The sequence below is a fragment of the Poecilia mexicana genome, unplaced genomic scaffold (genome assembly GCF_051168715.1).
Source record: "Poecilia mexicana isolate PSO_F unplaced genomic scaffold, ASM5116871v1 scaffold_3, whole genome shotgun sequence".
In the NCBI taxonomy this organism is placed as follows: domain Eukaryota; kingdom Metazoa; phylum Chordata; class Actinopteri; order Cyprinodontiformes; family Poeciliidae; genus Poecilia; species Poecilia mexicana.
The window spans coordinates 26230725-26242871 of NW_028263372.1; the positions used below are offsets into that span (position 1 = coordinate 26230725).

Consider the following 12147-nt stretch of genomic DNA (forward strand, 5'->3'; position numbering starts at 1 on the left):
TGACATTAAAACAATATAGGAGGCTCAAAAAAGTCTATACCCCCCTATACATTTTTCTTATCATTAAGACTTAAAACCGGACAGAAAACACAAAGAGTAACTCAGGACAAATTGAGGACAATCAGTGCAGAAAAATGTCATTATTTTTGTTCAACCAATGCATGTGTGGATTTGTACTGCGTCCAACAAATTAAAACATCCAAAAGGTTTCTAAATCTCTTAAGACTGGATAGTTTAAAAATAAATCTCACTGAAGATTTGGCAAAATAATTTAGACGTAATTCCTTACCTGTAAAGTCAGCGTTGGTGGGAAGAGTATTACTGGGAAACTGGTAATAACCATTCCCTGGAAATCTAGTTCCTCTGATAACTGATTCTAGTGGGTCAGAGAGCGATATGTCTGTTCTCTCCACCTGTAAAAGAGAAAAGTATTAATGTAATATATTGTGTAAAATGTTTTTTGAACTCTGTAAAGAAATGTGGGCCAACATGTGACTAATGAGAATGACAGTCAGTTATGAAAAACAACTGATGGCAGCTGCTGCCAACAAGCTCTCACTCACAGACTTAGAGGATGCCTGACTTTCCACACATGCCAGGTTATTCTGAATAGCTTCTTCTAAATTAAATCAGTTGTCTGTATTTCCTCAGATTATCTTTCTCCAATATAAAACTTTGGATAATCTGAAACATTTAAGTGTAAAAAAAAAAAAAAATAAAATAAAAAAGACCAAGTAATAAAATAACTGAAAGATCATTGAGAGTTTAGACGTATAAATAAGAAATTCCTTGTAATAAGTTTATTTTCAAGTGGATTAAAATCTCTGACCATTAAAAGGTGACCATGTGGTTCTACTAAGCATGTAGATCAATTTCTAGCACACCTGCCTTCGGATGTGAAATGCGTCACTCAAAACAATAAATGTCAATCATTACAATAAACAGATTATCATTAAAGTTATTTGAGACTTTCTCTGAACTCTGCACTAATTTAACAACACATAGGAAAAGAACGTCTAATGAGAATCTGTGTCATTAATCTCTGCAGGAACTATTTACAATGTCTTACTGTAGACCAAAGAGGTGAAAAAGCCCATTTACATTTCTTATCAGCAAATAACCAAATAAATAAAGCATCTGGTAACTTTTAAATAAACTGTAAACCAGTTATTTTACCTGATAAAGTGGGCTTGGGCCATTAAGTTGACCTGGAGGATCCCAGTCTATCTGAATGGTGGTTTCATTTACAGGATGTAATCGAGGTGAAGACAATCCTGTAGGCACTGAAAAAAGAAGTGGGAGAAAAGATAAATCATGCAAAATGTACATTAATAATGTGAGATCAAAATGTATTTCTGTTTGCCTTTTTCCTCCATCGATAGATGACTTAAGCCAGAGCCGGATTAGAAAGCCTGTAAACTTTATGTAGGTTAAATGGTCTGTGTAAAAAACGATGTTAAGATGCAAAATATGCAATGGGACAAAGGTGGACATGTGTATATGTTTGCTTAAGGAAGTTATTGAAAATAAAAAGTAAAAACAATAATAATAATGTGAGATCAAATGGCATTTTGTTCGGATGATTCAGTTCCTGTCCCTCAAACAGCATTTTTAAGCAAAATTTTATTTAAATTCGAAAACATTCTGACAAACTTTGCTGTCGTAGTTAACCAAAAATGTTTGCCATTCAATTTTAATTAATCATGACGTTTAAATGGATTGTATTTCCCTCACATAGTCCAGCATTGACAAAAATCCTGCTTTCATGCATGAAGCATCCATTTAATTTTCCCCCTTCACTTTAAATGTTAAATTAAATGTCCCTTTGAAACATAGCAGGCCGAACACAAGCCATAATTTTATCGTGTATCATAAATAAATCAGCTGCAGACTGACTGATATAGGGAGAGGTAGAATAATGGAGAGAGAAACATGTCATGTCATAGACTGGTATAGGGGTGGGATGGATGTGTGTACATTAAGTGTCATTCCATCACTGTGTTTCAGTGTTCGTTTCAGTAATTGTTTAAATGGCCTGTGGTGAGAGTAAATTAGCTCTGTGTGACACATGTGGACCATCGTTGGTGTGAGTGGTAATAGAGCACTTAAAAGGGAAGTGGATAGCTCGTTTTAGACACCTCATCTAGGCACATCCAGCTATAAATTACTGCAAACCAATAGCGGACCAGTCCATTGATACGGAGCTATGGCAATAGACAATATAGATGTGGCAACAGGCAGCTTGCTCAGAACAGCAGAGAGCAGATTTTCTTTTCGTAAAGGTAAAAACTCTACGCAACATCAATAAAAGCTAGAAGTTAGTGTTTAATAGAACATGAAGTTCAGCTTTAAAGAATTAAAACCAACAGTTTTTGTTCATAAGATAATACAAGCCACTTACTGGATTATTTTTTGTGAAACCCTCAATCTTAAGGCTTGAAGATTTGATCAAATTGCACCTTAGCAAGCACACCAACTCACATATTCAAGAACCATGCAAAAGCGTTGGTTATCTAGGCACAAGAAGCCAGTAGTCATGCAGGTCATGTTTCTTCACGACACAAATGAAAAATATATCAGACAAAGTTAACAGGAAGCAGTCTGTCCAATCTTTTGTATCACTTTCTGTAGTTGCGGCATTGTAATGAAAAAGCTCACAGCTGTTGGACAAGTGGTTCAATAGAAGGCAAAAGTCTAGCTTTAATATTAAATATGTGCCATTCTACTACTTCACCAGAGAGACCCTAACACACACAAAACCATTTAGGCAGAGAAGGTGAGGATGATGATGAACCAGTAGAACAGAGCAACGTTAGCTTTGCTGACCTGGATCTCACTTCTGTTATTTTACTTTGTATCAGATTTGCTGGCCATCTTAGGGTTTAAGGTCCAATTTTAGGGAACATAATTGGCCTTTTGCATTTTTCCCATGTCAATGAACACAGGAATCACACCAACAGGAAATAAATTTGTACAACTGGAGGCATATAATTAAGTGAAGGATTTATATATTTTCCAAGTCAATCATCTAATAACGTGTTACAAAATGATGATGCAATATTAGCTATATTTCTGCTGATGTTTTTTGAGTGTCAGCTTTTGCAGAAATTGGCTGCAAGCACAACACCCAAGATTCAGTTGTCAACTTTAAAACAATCAAGACTTCACTGCTCACTGATTCAAAGTAGGGATGCACACCATAGGATAATAAAGTACCAAATGACAGAGCAGAGAGTTAAATTGCCAAACTACAGCAGAGATATGCTCACTTAATTACAAACTCTGAATCAGTGAGCGCTGGTGTTTTGCTTAAGTAAATGTTACTTCTTCAGTCAAAGCAAAAATAAACTTGACTTTAGCTGTAAAATTATTTTTAGTTAATGACAAGCTTGCATAGAAACAGTATATAAAAAAACATGACTTTATTAATAATGCATAGGAACTATAATAAAGACAAGTCAACATAAATAAAATATATTGATTCAATTTTGCCTTTGTATTTGTAATATACTCACATATGTAAAAGTAGAGTTCATCATGTCGATGCTTAAGCCATTAGAATAAGGTACTCTTCTTCCTTACTGACTGCAATTTGTCAACATATATATATATATATATATATATATATATATATATATATATATATATATATTTCCCATGTCAATGAACACATTGACATGTCTTAACAGGCTCTTAGCAGACAGCTACACCATGCACACATTGACATATATATATATATATATATATATATATATATATATATATATATATATATATATATATATATATATAGTCATTTATGATGCTATTATATATCCTTGCTGGTCAACTAAAATTTTCCTCAGTACTATGGTACTAACATTTTGATGAAACTCCCTTGTCTTCCCATGAGTTAACTAAAACACCTGCAGTAAGCTAGCAGTTCACCTGAAAGCTTAATTTTAGTTGACAACATGGTAATGAACCAGTTAAATCACGGAAAGGCTCCCATGAGCAAATGTCCAGGCGTGTTGGTGTGTTTCCTGTTTTTACAGGCCATGTCTTAACAGGCTCTTAGCAGACAGCTACACCATGCACATAAGTACACCACTTATTGACATTGTGATCCCTTGCCTTGCATATTTCTTTTCTCAGGAAGGGCCTCAGGCCAATTATGCATAAATCAATAAAGTTCCTGTTCTGTTGAGTGGTGTTACAACGTAAGCGTGTATGTGTGTATGTCTCTCTGTGTGCATGTCTTGTAGAACAAGCAGTTATGGATGTAGGATACATAAAACATCACAATCAGTCCCTGATTAGCCACTTACTTTACAATGTGATCAATAACTTTGCAGGGAGACACACACCATCGAAACCATGGCAAATGCATCAACACACATCGACGGAGATCTCCTTCCTTGTCTCATTATGTCCGCCACCATGTGCGCTCAAACATTTAGTCGTGTGCTTCGGTGTAATTCCAGCGGTTTCACAGATGTCGTCTCCTCACTTACAGCAGATGGTAGCTGACTCTAATGGTCCAGGCTTATGTAAGGGACATTTATCAGTGCATCTGCAGCATGCTCGAGCACGTCTTACCAGACACACAACTCAACGAGAGGATCAATCTCACCAGAACAAGATTTTGTTTCAGGAGATCTCACAGTGCTAAAATGACAAAACTTTCAAGCAACTTACAGTTGTATATAGAAACCTAAATATTATATTTCGACACTTGCTTAACGTTTCATAATCCAATACTGTTCATATAAGCAATAAATTAAATTTCACACTGATTTGGCTTTAATTTAAGAGCTAAAATATAAGATATGAGGTACCATGACATCTGCTATAACAATGCCCAAACACCCAGAGAAGAAGCACATGGTATATAGACTATTATGATAAAAGACAGTAACAAATAAGAAAGCAAACTCTACCGAACAGCATGCCATTATCATTTCTTACAGTGGAATCGAGGGACATCTTTGGCGTAAGATGAAAGAAAACTGTGGCAACAGATGTGGCTGTTAAAAATACATTGAATGAGTCAACTGGGTACAATATGCCATATTGAATTGTACAGTATTACAGTCAAGAGAAGTCTTTGGAAATCGCTTGAAATAAACACTGTCACTGTGTCAACAGATGTAGCCATTAAAAATACATTTAAACAGCCGACCAATTACAAAGCAAGACATCTTTCATTGCTCTACACATGAGGGATGACTACTGGAGCAACACAGAAATATTTGCAGTCTAGCTCTTAAACATGTTCAAAGGTTGAAATCTCAAAGCAAGTATTTTCTTTCATCATTTTTGCATCCATTGTGTGTTTACCTGAAACTGTTGTCTTTGTTGAAAAGACAGCACAATGAGAAAGCTTAGAAATCCTAAGATAACAGATGGATGTGTGTGTGTCGTGCGGACAAGTTCTCATACTGCCATTTGCTATCAGTGAATAAGACAAATAAAGCCAGAATTAACATGTGAACTGCATAAAAATGGAGGATGTTGTTGCAGATTATAGATGAACAATCTAATGAAGTTACTAAAAACAATCTTACGTCCGTCTGCGTCGATTCTGGAACCATCTAAATGCTGTTCGGGCTATTAATCTACCGAGAAGAACCAGAGAGACAAAGTATGTGTGTTTCTCTAACTCTGTGTGTGTCTGATTCATGACCAGCAGGAAGTGTGTGCTACGCCACATTTTTCTCTTTGTAATTAACAGTAAATTGTTTTTACTGCTGGCACCATAATATCCACTCTGGTTAGCATGACCAATGCTGTCACCGCTCAAGCATGCAATGACTGACTGCTCTTCTTAATGTGCTTGAGTGTACTGATAAGAAGCTTTGTTGCACTACATGATATCATTACTATATAACATGAAATACTTTTGTCGATGTCAATATTTACTTTTTAAACTGCTATGCATTTGTGTTTTGTGTTTGCCATATTTAAATTTGTTTGCACCCCAGTCAAGCTCATTCTGCATGAAGTTGGCAAGCTTCTCTGGTATTATGTGCCTTTAAAGTTCCTCCCACTGTTTTAACACATCCTTAAGTGATTCGCTAATTATGGAAAAACAAGAATTACATACTGTTGGATATCGGATTCACTAGACATATGTGACAATACTGAATGTTTAAAAACTGAGTTAGCTGTAGATTCAGCCAAAAATATCAACTGATCTAACAAAACTCTGTGAAAGGTGATATCAAATTGAAAAGTGTTGCAAGTCGGTTGGCAGATTGGTTGTTTTAGTCCAATCTGAAGTGTGAGGAGGTGGAGAAGTTTGATCTTTTTGCAGATTATCTGTTTCATGTTATACTGTCACAAAATACTGACAGTATTAATAAATATGTAGAAATCATACTTTTAAAGTAGCATACTACTGATTTAAAATAAATTTGACTTTGTAATTTGATGCCTTAAATTGGGCCTCTGTCTCTTTAAGAGGCTCCTATTCTTTCCAGTTCTACACCTTCAAAACATCTTCACAACAATGTTTCTCATGATGCCGTTAACTTTTAGAAGCGTTGGACTGAAAAATAGTTTGTACTAAAAACTCAGCAGGTGTTTTCTAACTGCTGCTGCCGCTCGTCTGGAGGAGCTGAGTGAGGGAGGTTAGCTCTGTGAGGCAGAAGCATCAACTGGAGACTGCAGCTCCATGGAAGAGTTTTAAGGAAATATGCAGCACCAAGCGTTTAGGCACCCCCAAATGGCTGCCACAGGAGATTCCTCAAACATGAATGAAAGAGTCAAAGCAGAACTCCAGTTATGTTTTTTTTTTTTTTTTTTATGAGGGAATCACATTATAACATGAAATAAAGCTCAGAAAAGTTTATTTTACATAATAGCCCCTTTAAAGGCCCATTTTTCCTTAAGGAAGGCATGAACCCTTAAGTATGCATCAGAAAATATAACTGAGCTTGTGTCAAGACATCTTGTTGTTGTACCTGCTGGTAAGGTCCGCCCCGTGCTTGGCAGACTCGTAATGCAGCCCATTCTTGTGCACAGTGTGACCGTGAAGTTGTAAGTGTGGTATGGCTTCAGTCCTTCTACTATGTGAACAGGCCGTGATGATGCTTCCATCCTATGCAAGACCTGAAAACAGGATAAATATTTAGAATCAAAAGATCATTCATAATGACAGCTAATAGAATAACCATTCAAAAAAATCTTTATATTCTTTTTTTTACATTTGGACTAAAAAGGTGTGTGTAAACCATCATATCTAATATTTTTCATTGAAGAGCTCACCTGACTTACGACTGGAGGAGCATAGGGGTTGGTGGTTTGCTCAGTTATTAAGCTGACTCTGTACTCTGTGACTTGTCCCCTAGCAATGATGCCGTAGCCCTCAGTAGTGTTCCACGTTACGCTGAGGGTGGAGGATGACAGTGCAGACACATCTGGAGGAGCCACAAACTCAGGGGCTGAAAATGAACACAATAACATTTCAACCATAAGTTGCAGCAAAGCAGCAGGACAAGTAGGGAAGAAAAACACAGAAACCAAACATCTCATATTCTCTATCTTAGCTCTGGAAAAAAAATTAAAAGATAACTTAAAAGTATCAGTTTCTCTGATTTTACGTTTAATAATTATATGTTTGAGTAAAATTAAAATTAGATTCTGAAAATCCAAGCAAAAATGTATTTATTTGCAGAAAAAGAGAAATGATCCAAAATAATGACCTCAAATAACGCGAAGAAGACAAGTTCATATTCATTTAGAAACAACAATACTAATGTTTTAACTCAGAAAGAGTTCAGAAATCAACATTTGGGGGAATAACCAGGAGGTTTTCAATGGGGATCAGTGCAGTGGACTCTTAAGTTTTTCCAGAGCAGTTCTATTAATATTTTATAGTTTAAATAGGACATCACATTATCTTTTCTTTTTAAAACTGAAAATTCAGTAATTTCATTATATATACAACATGAGAACTTTCTAGCAAAGATAACATGGACAAATCATTCTTATGTGAACTCAGTGGTTTTGAGTGTTGTGCAATTCTACGGTTGCGATAACCACAATTACACGACAGATTAGAGAGGGAAATTCTTTATTTCACCATTGATGGCATCAAACTGTGAAATATGCTATGAAATGTGATTTATGGTCAACATAACCACTGTCATATCTCTGCCATCCACCCCGCGTATGTATGTGCTAAAACCCTGACACACATTTCACATCTGAAATCGTGTTATCATATGCTTGTTATCCAGACACACAGCTGAGAGTGATGTTGGAGGCAATCATTTAGTCCTAATGAGCCATATCATCTCTTTGAAATTCAAATACCTTAATGAGTTCCCCCTCCCCAACATGCACTTTTTATTTCCCTTTCCATTTTTTTCAATCAATCTGACAGTTACCCTTCTTTACTTTTCTTTTTGTCTTTTTTTTTTAAATTTCTTAACTATTACCTTATTTCATTCTGTAAGCAGATGACTTCTCCATAGTTGACACCTACTGATGCATATCTAGTGGAAATTTCTCATGGTCTGGCTTCTTTCTGAGTTGTTACATTAAGGTGGTGTAAAGAAGAGACTTCCATTGGAGAATTTATTTCTTATCTGGTCCAGGAATATTTTCTCACACTGTGCTTTCTCACAAATCAGCGAGTGTTCATGACCTTCTTCTGTCAAGAGAGAAACTTCTGCTTGGACATATTTCCAACTTGTAGAGTCTATACATAGTCATCCATCATCACAAGGTCAAACTTGATGCCAAAATACTCAGATCAGTACTGAGCTAACACTTAGCTGGTAGTTTTACCTGCTGAGGTAAAGAAACTCTTAGCAGTTGTAATGAGGAGGATTTTAACACCATTTATGGAAAGGTGTTAACCATTTATGGAATACGTAAAACACGTCTATTTTACATATTGCTCTGTTATGTCTACACAGAGAAAGAGAGCATATTGAGCTCCAATATTAGAAAGTTACAGCAGTGGATACGAACCTCCCTCCAAGGTGTGTGCTGTGGTCCATTCTGATGTGACATTTCCAGCACTGTTGATGCTTACAACTCTTAGTTGATAGGCTGAAAATGCCTGCAGACCCTCTATAATGGTACTACTTTCAGGAGGGGACAACGTAGTCGTTTTGGTTGGATTTTGTTCTGGGAGGACGCTTGGATCCAGCCAACCAGAGCTGGAGAAAACTCTTGTCTCGAAGGTAAATGCTGAGACGTTCTTTGACTCCAGGGGTCCACGGAGAAAGAGCTCATACTTGGTGATAACACCTGTGCCAGGAATAAAGAAAAATCAAATCACTATATTAAACATTAGTAATAATGATGCCATGCTTCCAAAAATTAAGATCCTAGTTTCTATGCTGCCTGGACAGACACAAGACGATCACACAGCAACAATCTTCAGTCAGAGGATACTTCATTACAAAACTGTCTGCTAACCAGAGACCCTTGCTGTCCAACACCATCCACTAGTTTTGAATGATAAAAAAACAACTTTTATTCTTCTCCATTCAAACCATCTTAACCAGTAAAATTTCAAGGCTGGCAAAGACAAATAGTACTGAGGGAAATAAAAGAGAGACAACTTGTTTTTAAACCAATAATAGAAAAAGGTGCAACAATAAAAACAACTAATGTGAGTTCAGGGCGCAGTTGGGAGGGATATAATCAATAAGAGCAAAAAGACAAGAGATGAAAACAGGGAGAAACTCAGGTTTTACAGCTTTGTTTGACACTTACCCTTAGAGCTACTACAAAGCTCTCTGGATTTACCAAAGACACTCTCAGTTCAGTGTGTGTGTTGCGAGTGTGTGGGAGTTTATGTGTTTGTGTTGTTCCTATTCAGTGTGAACAAAGAATGCAAACAACCCTATTACTGGATAAGTGTTTGTGTTTCCTGAAATTACACAGGTTTGTCTTTTTTTTTTTTTTACAGTTGTTCACAGTGACAGACAATGTTTGGGGTTGTTCTGTATTCTGTAGAAAAAAAAATAAAGGAACTCAATACAAAGTAAGCACAGAAAGACATGGAAGTATACCATTGGGCTGACTTGGAGGAACCCAAGAAGCATGCAGTGTATGAGGTCCAGTAGCAGTGATGTTGGGAGCAGACTGGTTTTGTGGTGGTGCAGTGGCTGTCAGAAAATACAGTGGAGGGCTGGAGGTGCAGCCCCCAGAAGAGCAGGCCTGGAGATTAGAACAAAACCTTATTTTAATTTTAGGAGAAACAATGCTCAAGTTATGGCCAGATTTAAATAATTAAAGATATTGCACATTGTTCCTGGGGGTACCTACCTCCAGTGTTACAGAGTACTGTATGAAGGCCTTTAAATCGCTTGCCACAGCCTCTGTAGATAAACCTGTGTAGTGAATAACCGGCTCTGCTTTATCAGATGACTCCACTGATGATAGCACAAACCTAAAAAGCACAATTAAAGATGATATAATCCAGTTTTGCATTTAGTTTTATTATTATATGGTGGCATTCTGTTAAATTCAAGTGCAATGGTGGCCAAATGGGTAGCTGAGAATATAAGTAGAATATTTAAGCTGCACAGACACCAAGTAAACATGTAGACCACATGTGTCAAACTCAAGGCCCGCGGGCCACATGTGGCCCGCCATGTCATTTAATGTGGCCCGTCCCAGCATTTTATAGGCCGATGATTGACTTAAAATAGGTTTTGAGCACGAATTGACTACAAACTACATCTCCCACAATGCATTCCAATTGTTACCAGCCAAACATTACGGCTTCTCGCCACTAGAGAGCAGCAGAGTCACCTCAAGCTGCTTATTGATTTTCCCAGCAAATAAAACTGAGACATCGACAAGCTAACATCAAAACGTCCAAGAAAAGAAAAATCGATTTACAAGTAAGACTGTGAATGAAGATGTGTGTGAGTTGGTGTCAGGGCGGCAGGTGGCGCTAGACTTTTTTTGTTATCCGTTATCTTGACCGACAACATAAAAAAATCGGTCCTGTACTATTTTTATCCGTGAAATAACAATCATATTAACATCGGATCTTTAGCCGCATTTTATGCGGTTTAGTTAATATTCACCGTGAATTCAGATCCCATCACAGATTAAGCAGATAAATGTATCTACATTTTTCTCGTAGTGACAAAAACCACCCCAATAATTTAATAATTTAAATTAAGCGACTTCAGTTAAATTAGCATCACTTCACCCGCTGGGGTCTGAACTTCCTCCTGGTTCCCATCTGCAGAAAAATCTGCGCTAATTCATCAGTCAGTTGGATCTGTCTGATCCAAACAGATCAACTGAACTCTGTGAGTGTTTTACCCTCCGCGGTCCGGTGTGAGCTTTTACCAGGGTTTTTTTTTTTTTTTTTTTTTGCGTGGTTTTGCTTCTCCGAAACGGACAGATGTTGTTACGTCTGCAGCTCCTCCAGAGAGCCGCTCTCCTGGGTAACGAGCACCAAGAAGGCTCCATTTGTTAAATCCGCTGGATGAGTTACTTCCAGCGGTTTCTTTCTAATTCCGCAGTGGTTGAGCTGCGGACTGCGCATGTTACAGTCTAATTAACTTTTGCATCGTCATTTATTTCCTCAAGATAAACTACTGGCTCCTCAAATGGATTAACACAATGTTGCATTCTCTTTAGTTTTCTCTGGTCTGTAATGGAGACTTGAATTTAACACGCCATTTCAATAAAAGGTTTGTAATGCGCTTCCTAACCATTTTTTATTTGTAAGTATTGATTATATGGACTGAACAGACAGAAACAGTTACCATTATACATTTTGAACTCTTGATTTTTGAACCATTTATTTTAATTGTTAAATGTTGATTTTATTTTTGAAACCTTATTTATTGTAAAGTGTTGATTTTATTTTTGAACCATTTTTTAATTGTGAAGTGTTGATTTTATTTTTGAAACATTATTTATTTTGAAGTGTTGATTTTATTTTTGAACCATTTTTTAATTATGAAGTGTTGATTTTATTTTTGAACCATTGTTTAATTGTGAAGTGTTGATTTTATTTTTGAACCTTTATTTATTGTAAAGTGTTGATTTTATTTTTGAACCCTTATTTATTGTAAAGTGTTGATTTTATTTTTGAACCCTTATTTATTTTGAAGTGTTGATTGTCTGAAAGACCTTACACATGAATTGCCCCATATGGGGTTTGAACCGATGACCTCA

The 12147-nt window shown here is 36.6% G+C and overlaps 1 protein-coding gene across 1 annotated transcript in view; it reads right to left on the reverse strand.

Moving 5' to 3' along the window:
- The window catches only part of ush2a (Usher syndrome 2A (autosomal recessive, mild)), a 194849-nt gene that overhangs the window by 130636 nt on the left and 52066 nt on the right, over positions 1-12147 (reverse strand). The window contains exons 22-28 of the mRNA XM_088004375.1: positions 10270-10393; positions 10014-10161; positions 8962-9243; positions 7249-7424; positions 6945-7092; positions 1177-1283; positions 290-413 (exon numbers count right to left, since the gene is read on the reverse strand). Of these exons, the coding sequence (XP_087860501.1) occupies positions 290-413; positions 1177-1283; positions 6945-7092; positions 7249-7424; positions 8962-9243; positions 10014-10161; positions 10270-10393 (1109 nt within the window). The remainder of the gene's footprint in view (positions 1-289; positions 414-1176; positions 1284-6944; positions 7093-7248; positions 7425-8961; positions 9244-10013; positions 10162-10269; positions 10394-12147) is intronic.